This window comes from Patagioenas fasciata, chromosome 7, assembly GCF_037038585.1.
Source record: "Patagioenas fasciata isolate bPatFas1 chromosome 7, bPatFas1.hap1, whole genome shotgun sequence".
NCBI classification, from domain to species: domain Eukaryota; kingdom Metazoa; phylum Chordata; class Aves; order Columbiformes; family Columbidae; genus Patagioenas; species Patagioenas fasciata.
In genome coordinates, this window is record NC_092526.1 from 33,809,843 (window position 1) to 33,830,801 (window position 20,959).

Consider the following 20,959-nt stretch of genomic DNA (forward strand, 5'->3'; position numbering starts at 1 on the left):
CCCATATACCAGCAATCATTTTAGAGCATGGAATAAAACCTTTACCTTGGCTTCTGATGCAATAACCAAATACAGATCTTAAAGTGACATCCCCGTTCAGCAGTTCTATGCATTCATTTTGAACCTCCTCCAGTCCTATCTCTTTTTTTTAAGCCATTTCTAACACACTCAACATTGTTACACCAGAGCATTCACGTGGCGGGAAAAAAGCAAACACAACAAAATAAAACAAAACAAAACAAACCCCCACATTTTGTAAACTATCAAGAGTAACAAAAATTTACAAGCATAAACCCCTTCAAAATAATCAAACAATTTTACATATCTATATGGGAAGGAAAAGAAGCTTATGACAAATCCTGTAAAAGATGAAAGAAAGAGAAGAAAAATAAAGGTCAAGGAAGAAAGCAAGGAGTGCAAACAGCAAAAGAAAGGTCAGAAGGTATTCAGACTTTGGAGACAGGGTTGGGAGTGACAGGTCAGCAAAGATCAAGAAATGAAGTTACTAAGAACTGGAAAGAGAACAAGGACTAATGCAGAAGGAAGCCTCTAGGCCACTACAAAATTAACCCAAACTAACTGATTCCAAAGGGGCCAAATAATCCACCTTGATCCTGCAAATAACCTAGTCGTGCACACAGCTAAGTGACTTTGATTAGCACAACCAAATGTTTTTGAAATTATAGAGATTTAAATAAATATTTACGCAGGTTTATAAACAGTGCTCTGAACAGGCAATTTAAAGTATAAAATATGTTTATTTCAATTATATACAGCTCAGTACATTTTGATATACATCTTGATATTTTGCAGTCTGTTTGTAACATCAACACAAATGCACGGTTCCACAGCCACCCCCCGCCAACTCCTCAACTTGCACTCCCTTCGGATATTCATTGTTTAAAACAACTTTAAATGAACTTTTAAGTATGCAAAACATGCTCTTCCTCCCAAGCACTAGCAAAGATGCAAGAAAAAAATATTCCAATGGAGTCAGTGTGTCTAATTTATGCCAGCAATTCAAAGCAATCCAGCTTTTCAAAAAGGCACAGGGATTCATATACAGAACAACAATTGTCTTTGGTCTGATATCCAACAAGAATTAAGACATGCAAAGTTATCTTCTTTCCAGAAAGGAAGAGGTAAGAATTTTTCAGAGATAAACACATTCCTTCAGAATCATAGTTTGCAAAAAAATAATGCAGTAAGGAAATGCAATTCTTAACAAAAAACTTTTTGGAAAAATAGATATTTTATATACTCATAGCTAGACAGTACAAACCTAGGCACACACTAAAGTGTGTATTGACACTTTATTCAGAAAAAATAAACCCATGTGAGACATGGTGTAAAAGGCCCGTTATGGTGCAAAGTTCCTAGATGAAGTAAACAAGTAGATATCTATTTCTTTCAGCAAACTAAGACATGTATGTTGTTCTTCCAAAGCCTTTAGACTAAGCAGATTCACAGTGATCTAACTATATTTTGGAATATGACTGTATTAGAAATACAATGTGGAATGAGAGTATCTCTTTTTCTATAGTAAAAAAAAGTAAAAAATTGGTTCCTAGGCTTTAATTATTCAGAAAGAAGTCCCAACATTAGATCAGTGGTGCTGATCTACTGAGTTCCTTCATGATGTGTTAATGTACTTACTGTAGATCTAATGCATATAAGTACACATAAGTATGTGCATAAGTGCGCATAGATCCAGTGCGGATAAGTACATTCAAGACATGAATCATCTAGGCTAGAAATAAAAATAACTTCATACAGAAATTCCTTAGTAGCAGTTTTCCACACTAGAAGTATTTTAATTGCAAGATAGTCTATTTGTGAAAGCTTGCTCTTTTGGTGATAAACTTTAAACCTGAGACACAGCAAAAACCCACACGTGATCTCTCGTGGCTGGGTACATCGGTGAATAACTTAACACTTGCATCATTACCATTTACGTAATATTGTGTTATGAGAGTTACCTATAAAGAAAAAACCTTTGGAGCATTCCTGGGGTCTGATGTATTGTGCAAAGTGCATGCTTCTGTACTGGGACTGATCAAACGGCATGTAACCCATGTAGTCTTCAGATTTTCAACTTAGGATATTGTACAGTCATCTCTGGATCTACCCTTACCCCTTCTGCCACCTTGTGAATCCTCCTTGCTTTCATCTCTGTTATTGCTAGCAATTTCCAAATCCTGTTCTGAAACGTCATCATCTTCTATTTTTTCCACTTTATTAGAATCTGATGCTTTGATTTCATCTTCTATCACATCAGTCTTCTCATCAGTTTTCCATGATGCTTCCCCTTGCAAGTGCCCTGTTTCTTCGGGCTCATCTCCTTTTCTATGCTGAAAGCTGTCATCTGCAGTCAAGGCAGCTTCGGTTTCTATGTTGTCTGTTCTTTCTCCAGCTTTGTCCATTTGGGCAGTTTTTCCCACAGCACTGTTTCTATCACCCTCTTCTTTCTGTGTATCAGCTTTCTCTCCATCACATTTTCCCTCAGTTTCTAGTATCTGTTTTGACTCTTCATCAAAATCAAACGCATCACCATCATCTTCCTGTCTTTCATCTTCTTGACCCTCCAGTGTAACTTGCTCACTAGCATTTTCATCCTGCTCAGCTTTCTGTGCCAGGGAATTATCTGCACCTTCCTTAGAAGCAAATCCACCACCATGGTGGTCTGCAAGCTCAAACTCTTGCTCATTTTCTTTCAGTGTCTCTTTGTCAACTTTGTTTTCAGTAGTTACACTAACATCTACAGCTGATTTCTCTTTAGATTCACCTTCCTCTTGTTTAACTACATTCTGCACTTCACCTTCTAAAGAAATACTTTTCTCTTCCACTGTATCACCTGTTGTTTCTTCACTACACTGAACTGTTTGATCGTCTACATTTGGCTGTAAATCTTCTACCTGTTCTGTCCTACTTTCCTTTTCTTTCCCAGACTCATCCCCTCTTTCCAATTCTGAATCTTTAATTTTGTCATCTAAAAGACTTGGGTCTAAACTGGCTTCTTGACTCCTTACCTCTTTCACAACGTCTGTGTCTGGCTCTGCCTGCTCCAGTATGTTTCTTTTTCCCTCAGCAGAACAGCCTATAGCCTCCACAAATGCCTTATCTTGCTCACCCGTTTCTGCAGAATCTGAACACATCTCCAGCTCTTCCATTACTACTTCCTTCTGTCCATCCTTCTTAGCCACAGCATTTTCAAGTTCACTTTTATCTTGCATATTTTTTTCCTCTGATGATGCAGAAGGACTACCCTCTGAAGAAACTGCTTGGATGTGGGCCTGATCTCCACTGTCTTCCTTCTCACTTTTATTTGCTGGGACATCACTTTCACATGACTCCGTTCCCTTCAAACCCACAGACTCCATTTCACTCGTTTGACCCTGAACTGCACTCCCAACCTCATCTGCTTTGTCAGCTCTATCACCTCCTATTTTATCTGTTCTTCCATCAGCGCAGTCTTTGCTTTCAACAAGCCTTTCCTCCAAGACATTTGGAACTTTGCTTTCAGGACCTTCTTCTGAGTCCTGGAGTCGCTCAGCGTGACTCTCCTCATTTACCTCTTCACTAAGCAAGCCTCCTACTGTAACCTCTGCTAGCCCTGCCTGGTTAGAAACCAACTCGCAGCTCTCACTGGTAACATCAGCTTCCTGATCCATTTCATTTTCACTCAGGCCATGGCTAGTTTTAAGATGCTCTTGTTCTTCCTGTTCAGGTGCAGCTTTGTCCAGTTCATGCTCTGTACTGACGATGTTAGGCATCTCCTGAGGAGTCTCAAAAACCTGATGACCTTGCAGAGAGCCCACCTCCAAGTCCTGATTTGTCCGTGCATCTAAGGCATGGTGTTTCGCCTCTGTACTAACAGGCTGTTGGGCTGCTGTGCCTGTGGACTCGGTCTCCTTTCTCAAATCATCTGTGTCACTATCACCGTTCGAAGATGCACTCCCTGATACATGTTCTGTAAGGCTTTGAAGTTGTTCTGTAAACTTACTACCTGGTAACATCACCGTTGACAGGGCATCACATTCTTCAACCATTTTTTCTGCCTGAGCATTTTCATCAGCATGCATTGTCTGTACTTCCTGCTCCTCTTTGTGTTCCTCATGCTCAGTATTCTGCAAGATTTCTTTTTTCCCCACATCCTCCAAAAACTCATTTTTCATGTCCACTTCATTGGCTTTGCCTAAAAGACCATTGAGAAAGTTGAAGGGACCACACCCATAGCACTTACCTCCCCGCTTAAAACCCGAAAGAGAATGAATTGAAGAACAGGTTAATGAAAGATCAGCTTTTGCCAATTACGTGAGGCAAAGCAGCAATTGAATTAGTAAGGGCTGGGGGTTTTTGATCACTGAAAATCACCACCACCCTCTCAAAGCAAGAAATCTCTGGTGCTGGGTTGTGTTCTTGTAAAGGAGAAGATTTATGCTCTTGGCTGTGTGACTTACAGCTTTTGTAGACGAGGACAACTGTTTCAAGCAGTGCAATTTAACAGTAATACTTGCAGATGTAGCACTAACAGTAAAGATTGTTTTTTCTCAGCAATATTATCTGCAGCTTAAACCCTAACAGCACTATGCATGCAAGAGTGTGTGTCTGATGCCATAAGGAAGTAATCAAGGATTATTCAGTAATAATTTACTCCTAAGCAAAAGAAACAGGTATCATCACTGTGTATGACAAACACTGAATGCAAAATTGATAGGCAAGCAAATGCTTCAGCTGTTTAACGTTACCAACACAGACCAAAGCTTAGGTTCTCTGTGCCTCTTAAAGCCACTTCATCCACTCAAAGGGATGAAGGTATTAGAAAGGTATTAGAACAACAGTGTTTGCGGTTTCAACAGTTAACTTTTGGGTCTATGTTGTACCTGTTTCCAAAAACAACAGAATAAGGAAAGACAGAAAACATATTAAATTTTAAAATACACCCTTACCTTGGTTTTGGTGTTCCAGATTATTTCCACACAAAAACTGAGTGAGGAAAAAAGCAGCCAACAGCTAAAAGCAAGATAACTTGCACTTGAAACAGTTGGCTGCCTGTTGCTATTTATTAATATGTTCATTTAGAACAAAAGCAGAAGAAAAAGTATTATTTCCTTTCCTTCCACTAGTATACAAGTTCTCTGAGTGGCCATTCATCACAAACAACTCTGTAAGAAGGATGTTTTTGCCAACCAGATTTCTCCTCAACACTATGCACCTCAGAGTTATATTCTTTGAATTTAACAGCAATAATCCTGTTACAACAAGTAAAAATGTTGAAGTGTTAGAATAGTACTCAATAGTACTAGATACCAAGAAAATTAGTTTGTACATTAGGGTGATTCCACAGTGCCCAGCACTGTTGTTCAGCAGACACTTACAGTTCCCAAGTGTATAAATGAACCAACATTGAAGTTCTTTACAGGAAACTAAAATGCTTTTTTTCTGACTCTTTAGGATATGTGCTGAAAAATATTGAACAACAGTAGGATTATTCTGGGACAATTTTCAAAATCAGAGTTTAAATAGTAATCTGAATTATTGCTACTTATCTGTAATGTAATATTTGTATTCTCGGCCTCTGTCACCCTGAATGGGAAATGCAATCTGCCTTTGCAGGAAACTGCACAACACACTTGAAGTGATAATAAGTATTAAGCAGAAAAATGCATTTGAAGTGATTTGACAAGTAGCATGCTGCGTGATGTGTTAATCATCCCACTAACAAATGCCCCAACTCCAAGCAAAGATGGATGAATGGACAGACAGAAAGATATGAAAGGATATACGGCACTTACCAAGCGACCCGTCCCCTCCTGTCTTTAATGCCTGAGTTGTGCCTGGAACAGTTGTAGAAGAATCCAAGTGTCCTTCATTATCAACAATGTCTGACGTCTCCCCATTGGTGGCTACATCGGAGTCTGGGATTATTCCATGTTTCTGTAGAGAAGCAAAAGCAATGCTTTAGAGCCTGCTGCTCAGAAATGGGAGGATTGTTCAGGTGTTCTTGTCCTGGATATTCTCAATAAACAATTGCTTCAATTGTTCCATTAAACATTGCTAGAAGTCAGAAATGAGCACAGAATATTACAGTTCTCAGTTGATATTGGTTTTTGTTTGGTTTTAACATAGATCTGCTGCATAAAACGTTCCTCAGAAAAGCATCTCCTACAAAAGCAACCACTTAATACTATCATCTATATTAAAGGCTCATGGTAAATATCAGGGGGAAGGATTTTAAGTAGAAAATTCCTGAAATGGCACCTTTGAGGCAACATGAGAATAGAGTTCTTGCTGCTGAGCTACATTAAATTTTTTCTGCAAAAGTGTACAGGAGGAAAAGGTCAGCAGTTGAATACAAGTTTCTTTTATTCCTCTTGCATACCTTCAGTTGCTCCTTCAGCACAACCACTTCATCTCTAAGGTCATCCCGCTCACTCCTTATGGAATCAAAGAAATCTTTCTGCCTCTCTAATGCCTGAGTTCCCAACACAGACAGAGGGCGAGGAGACATGAAGAAAGGAAGGAAGACAAGTAAAGACCATGAAAAGCAAGTGTAAACAAGAATGAGTAGATTTAAGACATTCAGAGATTCATGGAAGTGGCATGTACGAAAAAGGTAAAGTTTACAGATCAAAGGACCAAGTTTACATACACACAGATAAACTTCAAATCCAAGAAATGCACAGCTTATTCAATAACCTGGAATTCCTACTAAGGGCATTCAGAGCCCAGTGCTTCTCCAGGAATCCTTAAAATGAGGATCCACTTTTCCTTCTTTCTGCTAAACAAGTTAATTCAGCTCCATATTACTTCAAAGTGCACACTGAAGACACAGGCCAATTCCCACGTGTTCACTGAACAACAGGAAAGCAGGCCCAGCAGATTTTAATAGTCTTTCTATTCCATGAATTACCATAATGAGTGCAGCACATTTCACTTAATTTGAAAGCAGACAGTAAGTCATCTTTAGACGGGGATGTACCAGGTGCAAATGCATATTGTGCTACTGAACCTGCCCCAATATTTCTATAAAAAAAACATAAACAGAACAGTAACATAAATCAGAAAATTTTGAGTTTCAAATCGCTACAAATCATTGGACATGTCAAGCATGGGCAAGTTGCCATATTTCTTTCTCCTCCTATATTCAGCAAATCTTTCAGGGCTCATTGTTAGAAAAGCAAGCTATGCTTTTCTTAAAGAGTGGGTTTCCATTTGGCTTTGATAGGGGTGGTGGGAAGGCATTAGAAGCAAGGGAGACTTTCATCCCAATAACCCATAAATAGCTCTTGCTTCTGCATTACACTCCAGTTTCTGCTCAGTCTGCAGATCAAATGTGAATAAGCAAAAATTCAGTGTTGATGGAACTGCATTATAAATAGCCCTTCCTTTCTCAGTATGGCAAATACAAATGATGCACCACAGCAAATAAATTATCCTAGGCTTTGAAATCAGACCAGCTGCTGAGTTTTTCTTGGATTTTATTATACTGGCAAATACTATTATTTGCTAGTTTACTGCTAATATAGTAAAACAGCCACACGAAGCAAAGTCGCTAGGGAGTATTTTGTTCATGAGGGTTTGCAAAAGCAGGATCAGCTGGGAAACAACAGTGCCACTCTGAACACATTCCAGGAGTTGACAGTCCTACCCCTATTTTTTTGTCTTTCCACTCTATTGTCTCCTGAAGATCAGAGATTTCCCTGACATAGCTCTGCTGTTTCTGTTGCAGCTGCTGGATTTCCTGAGAGACAGGAGCAAAACAAGGAGACAGAAAGCAGGTAACAGGTTAACAAAGAAGGTTAAGATTGCAGTGGTGCCACAGAATGAAAAAAAATTGGGTTCTAAAGAGTATCTCCATGCAGTTTCAGAGTTCCTGACATCTCAACGAAACCTACACTCCTGAAGATAATCTTAACTATCCACAAGATGACTTAAAACAAGTTGGACAGTTCCATCAGTTTCCTCTGCATCTCCACAAACAGCTGTTCGAAACACAGCTTATTTCACATTATGCACAAGGCAAAAAACAGAAGTCCAACTTCAGATAATACTTATGAAAGGACTATATTAGTCAGCTCTGAACCTGTTTGGCCTGAAACACTAGTATGTCTTCACATGAGAAACTTGAGTAGGGAATAAAATTCTCTATACCTCACCTTCTACACTCCTACAGCTAACTGGGAGCATACCAATCAAAGAAGCCATTAAAAAAAGTTACTTACTGCAAGCATTTCTTCTCTTTGCTTCAAAGCCTCCTTGATTTCCTTGAACTGAAACTGCAATATGCTATGAGCATGCTTCTCCCTCTCAAATTCCTGTGAATAATGAAATATTAATTACATTCTTATTGATAAAAAAATAGCATTCCATGAAAGAAAAAGAAAATATGCCCAACCACAAAGAAAATGCTTACTGCAATGTAATTCTTGAATATTCCTCTAATCACAGTCCCCCAAAATACAATTTTTATCTTGTTTTTCCAAGAAATATCTTGTTTTTTCATCAAATATGGAAGTGACAGACATAATTTAGCCAGCTTCATAGGCTGAACAGCAAGCTGGCTTTTACACTCAAGTCCTACAGATTTTGCAGATAAACGGATGGGAATTTAACTCACTCTTTCCACATAGCCATGTACTAAAACTTATCTAGACATTGTGGACTTAAAAAACAAAAACCACACTGTATATTCCAGGAACTATGTGCTTTTGAAGTACACTATATGAAATGCCCCAGGCTAAGAAGCCAGTTCTGAAAAGCTAATACAAGCTTTACTGTTGAACACCAACTCACTACATGTCAGACACTGAACTTTTTTGAAACTTAACTCTCAACCAAGTAGCTTCTTTAAGTATATAAACTGCACAACTCCCCAATGGGCCTTCTGAAGAGAGCTTTATGTGTAAAAATACTCCAGAAATCACATAAACAAACCTTCTGAATATACTTTAAAGACTTAATATAAAAGGATGTGGTCATATCAGTATAGCCTTAGTATATAAGCCATTTCTACACTTCAGAAATTGCTTTGTAAGACAGGAACTTAGAGAAGATTCCCATTTGTATCACAACCATATAATATGCTGCTATTCCATATGCTTTAACAGTAAGTAGAACAATAGCTTATTTAGAATCTTGAATAGTAATTTGGTTGCCTCCTCCCAAAATTTGCATATTTGGTCTCTGTGTTTCCCCCCCCAGTCTCTCCCTGTTAAATAACATGCTATAGCTGTATACGTACTTTACTTTTTTCTTCATATTGCCGCCTGGATTCTGCCAGCTGTTCTTCTAACTCTAAGAGCGCATCCTTCAGGGTATCTACTTGGTACATGAAATTTGTTTTTTCATTGTCTAGTTGAGCATTTGACACCATAGCCTTTTTGTATTTCTCTTCAACTTCGGCTAGAGAGTCCTGCAAAGAATAAGCAACCACAGTCAGAGTCAGTTGTAAAAGACACTTTGCCAACCAAGACCTTCAATAAGAAAATCAAGTACTAAACCACAAGCATGCTGAGTACTCCTATGGAAATCAGTGCTAATCATGTGCTAGAGAGGCTTACCAAGTGTCCCAAGGTGAGGATAACCTCCCTGTGTTCCCACCAGACATCTGTTTACAAGCAAGGAACCTTACCTCAGGACAGAAAAGAACATTTCCTGTTCTCTGCTGCTTCAGCTGCTGCTGTCTCAGTTTTTTTCCTTCTCCGTCCTCCCCCTGGCCCTGCACATTGGCAGCTCAAAGTAGCTGCTGAAGATGACGAGTCAAATTCTTTTTTTTTTTAAAGGTAAACTGGCCTTGATTTAAGATCATTTTAGATGCCTTAAATTAAGACACTTTTATAGCCACTTCACACAAATTTCCGGGATCATTGCAGTGTGGGAACCACTAAATATACTGACTTGGGAATTAGAATTCGTCATGAAAAAGCTGAAGGTTTTGTGACCTGATGTATCATTTTCCATTAGATTTCCTATATCACACAGAGTACATTTGTAAAGAAGGGGTAAGACACAATTCCCAGGGTATTGAGAACCTCTCCTATCAACTTGACCCGAAATAAGATACTGAGGTATTTTTAACAACAGATGATGGCAAAATAAAGATCAGGATCATTTTCCATGTTGTGCAGTCAAACGTTGCAGTATTTGATTTTAATACAGAAATAAAAATAAACAAAACAGTGCAAATATGAAAACAAGCAGCACACTCGTGTCAACATTCTAGTTTACAGATCAAGCAATTTCTCTGGGAACTTAAGTAATTCCAATAATTACATCTAAAGCACAGGTGAGTTTCATATACTTCCCTTTTCATTCAGTAAACAGAACTGGGGATGATAGAGGTGAGCTGATGACAAAATTAAGTTTGAATCAGTTTAGTTTACCTTTCTATTGGCCAATCAGAGAATTTGTCTTTAAGGACATAAATTTGTACAGTTCCAAATGCAAATGGTGTTTTGGAGCACTTTCCAGATCAAGAATATGAAATACCAAGCCAAGGAAAGCAGCCAGGATTTGGAAACGCTGGTAGGATTAAACCTCAGAAATTAGCTGAAAGGAAGTATATGCAAGTAAGAAGTGAAGGTAATTGCTGCACCACTCCTTCAGCATGCTACGGTTTGTTTTCTTAGCATCAAGCAGTGTGGCTAAAGTACAAATCACCACAAAAGGCAGTGTAAGGGACACAAATTGAAATATGACGTACATTTTTAATGCAGTTTGTTGTTTTGCTACACCTGCTACACAGTGATCGGGGGGGAAAAAAAAAACCAAAACAAAACAAGCAGGTTTTACAGAAAAAGGGTCAAACTACTGTTTTTCCATTGAGAACTCCAGATGGCAGCATCTTCACCTGTCACAGCATTGAGCCAAAGACAGTCGGCAATTAATGTTGCTAAATGTTACATTATATGCCTGGATGTCTACATACATATTTGCAAGAGTGCCTTTTCCAAAAAATGCAGCTCATGTTGCTGCTCACTTCTCAGGTGGTGGTATGGGGATACAAAAGTTAGTTGTTGCACTGGAACTCATTTATTTCTTCATGAACTGGTATGAGTGTTCGTTCTTCACGTAAAACACCTTGTGACATGAAGGTTTGCTACAAGAATTGTTGAAGGGTGTCTTCTGTGATCTGAATAGGAAACCAAACTGCTAATCACCACCTTGCACACATAACTTCCCAAAGGCATGCTGGACCTTATCAAAATAAAAACATACAAGCTTTTAAATTCCAATTTTTCATAGCACTGTAGGACATGAGTTTTAGTTTATCTTCCAGTATTGGGAGGCTTCCTGGATTAGGAAACTATAAAAAACCCTAATAATTTTAATTTGCTAGCAAAATGATTACCTTCCCAAAACAGCAAGGACAACATGCAATGGTAATCAGCAGCCTTTCAGTTAACATTTGGAAGTATTTCTCACCACAATCAATTGAGGTCAGAACAGACACTTTTCCAGTTAATGAAATGCTTTTCACGCAGTTTGCAAACCCTCCCAGCAGAAAGCATGCAAGGTCAGTTCTAAGTCTCACACTGACTGTCTGAATGTTTAGGTGGTGTTAATGATCACACTCCCGGTCTGCAGCAAACCAGTACCTTCATTTCTTTCAGTCCCTGCATGTATTTGCCTTCTATATCCTGAATCTGGTCCTTTAACTCATAGATATCCTGAGAGAAATGGTAAGAAAGGTGAATGATGCCACTGAAACTAATGGGCAGAAGCGCAGCTGACAGGTAAAAGCAAGTATTGGAAATTCTCATTTAAATATTGCTACCACACAGGCTAAGCCATCTGATCCTAACCTGAAGCCTTGCTGGACAGTGAGATTTCTTGGTGAGGAGTTTATGCTAATTCTGCTCTTCTTGACTGGAAAAAATGAAATCTTCAACGTTAAGGACAAGATGCAGACCCAGCTTCAAAGCCTCCAACAATTACACACCCCAACCACACAGCCCATTTCTACCTATTTCACTCATTATCACCCTCTTTGCCAAAGCAAGTCTGAAATATGAGCTATACCAGAGATGCGGGAAAGACTGTATGAAAACCATCCGTCACACCAAATTTAATTATAAGTCCTATTTCACAGTCTCTCTCTTTTGTCCTTGGTCACCACCGAATGGCTCTTTCAGCTATTTTATAGTGTTGAAACTGGGACAGACCTGCTCGTATCGGAGGTCCTAATATGAATTCCACATGTTTTAACTGGCTGTAATTTCCGAGGTGTTATAAACCTTATGCATGAAAGTTAACAGAATTTAGATTTCCCATTTTACAGTAGTCTTCAGAATGGAGCATTAAAAAAACTGATTACAAAAAACAATTTAGCAGTGGACTACCCAGACTAGCACTCAATGAAACAAACACTGGATTGCACAGCTATGTGCTATTCAAATGATCTTAACTTCATGGAATCACAAATTAAGATTACAAAATACAGCCTGCTCCCCAAATTAGCATCAGTAAGTGTGGTGCTTCTTGCGTTATTTCAATCCCCCTTATATTGAGGCCATTTCCTATTAGGCTAGGATGTGTATATTACAATCAGTCTGATCTCTTTTTGTATACCATAGGGCTTTACCCAAATATTCCTGCAATACACACTAGCTTCCCAGCAGCATCTCTCCAATAAAGCTCTTCACTTTCCATTTACAGCACGTAATTCATTTTGTTAGAACTGCCAAAAGGGGGAGACATGACAGTTTCATATTTAAAAAGAAGTCTAAAGCATATTTAATAATACCCTTTAGATAATATTAGTCTATTTAATAACAACGCAAGGGACAGTCCTAGTTAGTATTAGCCTGTCAGTCCCAATTCCTACCGCTGATTTCTAGTCAGTAATGGGAACACCAGCACTACTTTGATGTCATTATAGTTTATTAATTTATCAAATGCAAGGCATAAAAACCTTCTGATCAAAAGAGCCATAGTTAAGAGACAGATTCCTAAGAATTTATGCTTGTTTAAAATATTTCTTACCTTAATTTCTCTAATAGATGCCTCTGTATCAGCTGAGATAGATGTGTCCCCACTGCCTCTTCGTGAAGAAGTCCCACCCAGAGAAGCCAAGGTAGCTGCTGATAAACTTGAAACGGTACGTGCTCCCTACAATCACACACAGTTAAAAATGGTTACTGTTTTTTTCTAGATGCATTGTGGGTTTGTAATTGGTTTTGGTGGGGGGCATGTGTTTGTTTCTTGTCATTTTAGAAAAAAAATACACATATTATACCAACACTTGCACTTCTACATTATGCAAATTTGATTAAAACATAACCTAAGAACAGAAATCAAATGATCAAGATTTAACAAGAGAAACTAATGAGAAAAGGCTGATCAGATGTATTTAAACATGATTGACACATGAGTTTGTAGGGCTTAGCCTCTAAATATTAGCTCTAAGTTACAGAAAAGTCTTCAGGAGCTAGTATCATCTTGCCAGATATTTTGAAAACTTAAAATAATACATTTTGTGGATGCTTTGGACTACCCCTCAAGCTCCCCCCCTTTCATGGATGTTTAGCTATTCTGCAGCAATAGCCACTTCAACTGTTCTAGTGTACCGAAGGTTCTGCATTAAGCCAACTTCTCATTACTGCAGTATCCAACTCTTTACTACTATTTATTTTTTCATAATACCGTAATTAAATCTAATAAACAAAAACAGTATTCACGTGGCTTAGCCTAAAGCAGTTTCAGTGAATTGTTATTGAAGGTCAACTACTTAACCTCTGAATAACCACAGAGGTTTAAAAGTTTGTCTTTAAAAATAACTCAAAGTTTTGCCCCACAGTGTTTTCTCTAGAAGATTTCTGTACACTCAGAGTTCTACCTACCAAAAAGAACATGAAGAAAGCAGTATTGGCAGAAGAATTCGGAAAATTTGTCTTACCTTCTCAAAGTCTTTTTCTGGCCTTTCCTCAATCTGTAAAACAAAGATTTAGAATGAACTGTTATATAATAAAAGACAAGTAAATGAAGGCAGTAAGACATCAGAACGGGAATTTTTCAACCTGTGAAAGGATTCATTAGTAATTTCTATCCACTCAAAATGCAGCCAGCTTGCTCAGAACAGCAGTGTCCTGGCTCACATCTCAGGGCACAACACTGGACCATTCACCTCAAATTTCTAAGCACCACATAATCAAGTGGAATATACTTATTGATAAAAATCTATTTAGTCTATTAGACAAAGGAATACTGCCCCCGCCCAGTCCCCCCACCCCCCATTCTACATCAAAATGTTTCAAACATGAAGATGGCACTTGATATCTGAGTTGACAGCGCAAGAACGCAAAGACCTACATGGGCATGAATTTAAAGCCCCAGATGTCTTTATCTGGACATAAACCCAGCTGTATGCAACTGCTGTACTGACATATGCTCCTACTTACTTTAGAACAATCTAAAAACATGCCTCAAATGAACCCCAAATGCCAAGTTACTTAAGTAGAGAGGGTAAGTTTGTAATTGAAATAATAGATGCCCTGCCCAACATAGCTTACGGATGCTAAAGTTTTATAGCCCTTAACTAAAATAAGATCCAAAAAGCAGGGTACCAAGTTAGAGTTGAAGGACTGTACTGTGTCTGCACAACTCCCAAAAGAAGAATGGAAAAAAGAATGAGAAGAAAATTCTGAAGCTTAAACCCCTGTCAAGTATTCTCCACTCAAGACAAAAGGTGACTGTGACTTCAAGCAAAGATCCAGGTAAGGCTGAGACTATAAAAACTGACACTCAAGTATCAGGGACCAGTTCAAAGTCTAAATAAACAGTGCTTTTATGGTTTCAGTACTTCACTGGAATTTAGTAAATCAGAAGAGAGATCCTGCAGTAAAACTAGTCTAGAGAAAGAAAACAGAGCCAAAGTACCATTTAGGAGTACAGAAAATTACCTTGGATCTAGATAGCTTAAATGCTTAAAAGAAAATTACAGAGCAAAACCCACACACAAAGTGAGCAGATTTTTTTTTTTTTTCTGTTGATGGGAACCCACCTATCAACTTTTTTCCTGCGCTGAAATCAAACAAAATATGCAAGTCCCCAAGAGCAGAAATTTAAAATAAAGTGTTTAATCATTATTCCCTTTCTTATTGAAGGGGGGGGGTGGGGGAGGGAGAAGCAAGAAAAAAACCCAACATAATATTTTTATAAATATCTTAATCTAGAATGGAACTAAGCTTTCTTAAACTGAACAAAAGGAAAAGCTCAGCAGAACTCCGTCCAGAACACATCAACTACTTCTGGGAGCATTCAGCACCCCAGTCAAGATGATTATCCAAAAGACTTATTGAAAATTACTAGCTTCCCCAGATCAGGAGCTTAAGAGCCAAAGGGAATAGTGCTTTTTAAATGACTGAATAAAAAAGTTTCATTGAAAACACACTCAAAACCTACATCTCTTTCCAGTCAGTACCTTTGGCATAGGGTTTTTACTTTTAATTACACAGTACAATATGTGGATGATCCCACTCATTATTTTTCACATTACCGATAGCATCCTAGGAAAGAAATCCTAGAACTGAGAGGTACCCATTACAAATCAGCTTTTTACACTGATAATACATCTCATATCATAAATTCCCTATGATTTGCATTAAAAGAATTTACGACTTGGGCTTCTAAGTAAAATAAACCAGACTTAAAGCACTAGATATAAGTTTTGCAAAGACAGTGAATACATAAAGTAGTTAGGGAAACAAGCAAACAAAAACCCAACAACAGAACTCTGAATTTGAATGCAATAAGAAAAGGTCACTAATGCAGGCAGATACTTCAGCTCATACCCAACAAACCAGATGAACTGACTTTTGCAAATAGTCTGTTATGTTCCTGCCAGACAGCTCCAAATGGTGGATTTGGGAACCTTCTAGCCCAGCCAAACACTACACTGTTGTTTATCGAGACAGCTGTAGCAGTGTAAATATTGGTGTGTTTCTAGAGATCAGTGGACACACACAAATCGATCTCCAGAAATGTATGTACAGCCTTTTGCAAAGTCTGCCTTATGGGTTCAGGGCACAACTCAAAATATTATTTTCCCCAAGTCATTTGCAGAATGCCCCCCATTATCTGAAAAAATGGATGACGTCAATTTTGAATGAGATAAAGGAGGGAACAAATCTTGATAATGTTTTAATGGTGCATTACATGAGTCAAATAAAAACTTCCGTTTACATTGAAGACGATGTGATGAGAGACATGCATACGGTGGACATTTCTAGTGAGAACACTCATAACCACACCTGTGAAGCGTGCTACACATTTATTGCAAAACAATCTGTAATAATTCTCTGAGGTGGCGTAATCTTTACAAGTTACTTAATAGCTTTAATTGTTAAAATTGAGGTGGTTTAAAAAAAAAAAAAATACAGGAGATTTCCATTTCACTGTTGATGCTCTCGCATACACATCCATTTGGTACCATGAATGGAATACTCACAGCATTTTCTTCTCAAAATCAGTAATTACCACTACCAATTTATTTAAACATTAACATTTTAAAATTTCATCTGTTTTGAGGAAAGCCAATTCCTCATTCTAACATAGTATCCTTTCTCTACAAAGATACCTTCTGCTACACAACACTTTTCTAAGCAAAAAGCATCAAGCAGCATTTAATTCTATGATTACATGGAAGTGATACACCAAAAGTTGTAAAGAGTGTCTTGTAGAAAAACAGAACAGAGTTTTAATTCTGCTCATCTTTAGATTAATGTATTCACAGTATCAGTCCTTTAAAAAGATAAACTCTGCTTTCAAACGGCTGTCAGCCACCAGAGGGAACTCCAGGTTTTCAGCCTTTCCTGAGTCCTCAACAAGCCCTTTGACATTTCATCCGGTAAGAAATCAGAGAAAGGCCAGAAAAAAAAAGTTCATTTTTATTTGAAGTTACAAAAAATTCTTGTCCAAAATAGTTACCTTCTGTACTGTCATTCAATAAAGAATACAGTAATGATTAAATAGATTGAAAACAACCTTTCCACCCCTACAGTACTATTCTCAGCATGGCTTTTTGTACAAATAATCTTGGCTTTTGGACTTTCTCACGTGAAAACATAAGGACTAACAGACTACTTGCTTGAAGAGGAGATCTAAAGAAGAATTCACCTACTGATACTAGACCTTTAATTTCTAGACCACTGCACCATTTTTCATTTCTACAATAGCATGGGTCTGTCTCTAATCACTCATTACCTTCCTCTTAAGTACAAATTGCCCGAATTGTTGGTGAAGTGCATAAAAAAGCAGGAAAAGGAAGTAATTTTCCGAGGAACTCCAGCACACACGTCTTTGTTTTGGCAAGGGGAATAGGTTGTTCTCTGCAAAATAAGTGCAGTGGGATCAGAGTTCAGCCTCTTTTGACAGCGACTTCGGAATAAATCCAGAGCCATGTTACAAAAATGTCAGCAATATCAGAGGTTTACCGCAGCTGGAAACTTCACAAGGGCAAAATCATCCCCAAAGCCTATATATGGACATATTGCCTAGTTTGCATAGATAATAAAAACATGTTAGTATAATGTTTGAAAAAGTCTTTCTACTCCACAGGTTAACCCTTGAAGTTCTTTGCCACTGGTGAGTGTTCAGGCCAAAACGAGAGCGCCCACAGCATTATTCATAGTGCATCTAACAAGATACACTCCAACATCTACTGAAAGGACAAGAGACCCTGGAACACTCAAACATTACACCCAGCTGCAAGTAAAGAGAAAAAAAACTACATTCAGATCTTTAAATCGATGGAGGAATCAGGACTAAGGTACAATTTCGAGCCTGCTAAACAAGGCTAGAGAGCAAGGGAAATACGAAACGCTTGCAGCTGGTTAGCACCGCATACCACCCTCAGGTATGAGAACAATGTCAGCATGTTCAGTATATGGCTGTCCCTGCTCGGCTCCAAGATCTTGCACTTAGATCAACTTCCTCATAAAAGCAAGGTTTGGGGTTTTTTTTGGTGACAAATCAAATTAAGATCATTTCCTGCTCTTAAAGTAGTACAGCACAGTTTGAAATAGAAATATGGCCCACACAGAAGAAAAATCATTGCAACAGGTAGTGCTGAACACAGGATGGTATCTACAAAAACCGGAATTAAAAACCAAGAAGTACTGCAGTCAGTATAACCCCTCCTACAAAGCCCATTTTACCAGTCTGATGGGCTGGGCTGGGGCAGGCAGGAACACAGAGGGTTCCTGCATGTTTTTCCAATAAGAGCCTCCTTAACACCAGCAATTAGCAATAAGCCTTTAAAAGTCAGCAGGGGAAAAACACTGCTGAACTTTGTCAGGTCTAAAGTGGATTTGTCAGAATTATCCTCACTCAGGAATGAGTGTTATGTCAAACGTCATTGCTTAAACAAACTTATCGGTCTCTGAAATCCAAGTTAGCACTGCAGCAAATCCTCACTCTGAAGGGGTCGAAAGCACAACCAGGCTGCCAGTGCCCAGGCCAGGATACAAGCCCATCCTGTAATAAATCCCTAAGCACAGAGGAGAGAATGCAATGCTTTAGCACAGATAACTGCTTCCAGGAAAATTAAGTCTGACTGTCTTCATTTGATTGCTGGTGAGAACATGATAAGCTTCTTCAAATGAAGAAAAAGCCATTCAAAACTCTGCATTAATGTGTGACCTGAGGACTTGCATTTTCAGTTTTGCACTTTGTAGGACCACGCTGCTGTCGGTACCATCTCTCCTGGCTGTGCTGCACACCAGCCCATGCCCTCCTGCCCTTGGAGGCTTCACAAGAAGGGAGAGAGTTAATACAAAAAAACCCCATCATCTCAGGGCAGCAAAATGTGCCCTCTCCTATCATTTTTGCCTTTATTTACTCAGAAAATCTTCAGGTAAATACTATTGCATTCTATTTCAAATAATCGTTTTTCTCTAGTAGTTTATTAATTAAAACAAAAATTAGAATTCAGGAATACATACTAAAAAAACTTAGCTAAAACATGCCACTAGCTCAGGCACAAGATTTACCCCATCTGTACACATGGGCCTGATGTTTGCTGTTTGTAATCTTCAGGTCTGTACTTTATATTGAGTATAATGCTGTAAAATTAAATGAAACATTTGCATATCTGCAGAAACTGCAAGGACAACAGACAATAATTACTACTGGGGATCACGAGAAAAATGTTTACTTTAAAAAATGAAAAAAAATCAAACAGCAAACTTAATGCAGATATATTGAAGTCTTAAAAATACATACTAAGACAAACAAATATTCACATGTTGTGTTTAAGTATCCTGGCTTTTACTGTAATACAAACATGATAAGACAAATGAGAACACAAGCTGGCAAAACTGTGTGCAGCAGGAAAAACTACAGTCACTTTTTGGTCACTGTTTAATGAGCAGTGATGGAAGGAGGAAACAAAATTCTAGGAAAAGGTTTAAGGGCTTCAGTGACAAGATGTTGTACACTTCAATTTAGAAAGTTAAATCATTCTCCATTCTCAATATCTAATTTCTCGTGATAGGCAGGCTTGGGAACAGGTCTATTTTGTTTTTCTGCCTAATAATCATAGAATCATTTTGGTTGGAAAAGACCTTCAAGATCAGAGAGTCCAACTGTTAACAGTGCCAAACCCATCTCTAAACCACGTCCCTAAGAACCTCATCTATGCATAATGCCCATAATCACAAGACAAAAATATTTATCTTCAGTGTTAAACACATGATTACAGTGCATGGATTTTGTAAATTATCACACTCTCCAGTGACACAAGCATGCTGGAAACTCAGCTTTTCAACCCAACAGACCTTCCTCCTTTGCCACCCATTTAAAAGTAAATGTGGTATCAAATCTTTATGTGTGTAAATGCCAAAAGATATATATAAAACAGAATCAAGAAAGCATATGGCTCAATAGATTCAGGCAGAGAACAACTCAGTTTTGGGGGTTAGCAATATTAAAAAGGTTCTACCATAAACTACTCATATAGACAAAAATGACGCCTTTTTTCTTCTCATAAATTATTACTATCATGCAAAGAGATCTTTATTCTTTCTTTAGGAAGCCCAAGCAGATGACATTTGGGGACTGTATGAGTGGAAGCGATACACTGCTAAGCCCACTGAGAAGACTGGGCTCTATTTCAGCATCTCTGCTGCCAAGATCAAGTACACAATTGGAAGCATCATCAAAACACCTCAAATCCTATTAGTAAAAGACAAGGCAGGGAGCCCTTACTGTGAGTTACATGAAAAGGTGTTGTCTGTTTAATACGGAACATAAGATTAAAAAAAATCAGAAGGTGCATTGACCCCATTAGTAAATAGAACTTCTCTGGTTTACAGCAAAGCCCAAAGGGCAGCAGAGGAGAGCAAAACCACCCCTTATCAAGGCTTCTACTACCTTGCACTAGCAGAAGCAAAGCTCCTGCAGCGCTGCCTTTTAGACCCACTGCAGTGTTAACTCTCCGCTCTTCTTCAAGGCCGTGGAAATAACAGAAGCTCTTCACACCCTGCAATAAACCACTGATTAAAAAAAAAAAAGTGCCCGTTGTCTCCCTGCAGAGCAGATTTAGCTTGGCACGTCTCCAGCGCCCGTGCTGACACAGCTAACCATCCTTAGCCACTTGCATGCAAACAGTCCAATGTGTGAGCAGAAAAGTAGAAGACAAAAAATCCCCTACAGCTCCCAGGAGGGGCAAGCTGCAGTTTGTGATTACCATAAGCAATTTGCACGAATGACTCAGGCTGCATAGAAAAAACACATAATCAAAACCAGATCAATGTATGGATACCCAGTTCTTACACTTAAAGAACTTTAATGGAATCCTTGGTTATTCTGATTATTTTTTGCTTTGGGGATAATTGAAATTCAGTTTGCAAAGCCATTTAGGAAGTATTACTAATGTAAGATATAATACTGAAAGAACTCATAGCTCAGGGAATCAGATTCAGGGACTAATTAAAATACTAACTTATTTATAGCTCAC

The 20,959-nt window shown here is 38.4% G+C and overlaps 1 protein-coding gene across 33 annotated transcripts in view; it reads right to left on the bottom strand.

Moving 5' to 3' along the window:
- The window catches only part of LRRFIP1 (LRR binding FLII interacting protein 1), a 108,443-nt gene that overhangs the window by 8,150 nt on the left and 79,334 nt on the right, over nt 1–20,959 (bottom strand). For 22 of the 33 annotated variants that reach the window (XM_071811306.1, XM_071811303.1, XM_071811301.1 and 19 more), the window contains 9 exons: nt 13,901–13,933; nt 12,988–13,113; nt 11,601–11,672; nt 9,245–9,415; nt 8,226–8,318; nt 7,652–7,744; nt 6,383–6,475; nt 5,796–5,937; nt 739–4,195 (listed from right to left, as the gene is read on the bottom strand). In XM_071811306.1, coding sequence (XP_071667407.1) covers nt 2,097–4,195; nt 5,796–5,937; nt 6,383–6,475; nt 7,652–7,744; nt 8,226–8,318; nt 9,245–9,415; nt 11,601–11,672; nt 12,988–13,113; nt 13,901–13,933 — 2,922 coding nt within the window. In that variant the 3' untranslated portion in view covers nt 739–2,096. Of the gene's footprint in view, nt 1–738; nt 4,196–5,795; nt 5,938–6,382; nt 6,476–7,651; nt 7,745–8,225; nt 8,319–9,244; nt 9,416–11,600; nt 11,673–12,987; nt 13,114–13,900; nt 13,934–20,959 lie in introns of those variants that run through there. The other 11 variants (XM_071811314.1, XM_071811313.1, XM_065841055.2 and 8 more) reach the window with 7 other exon arrangements.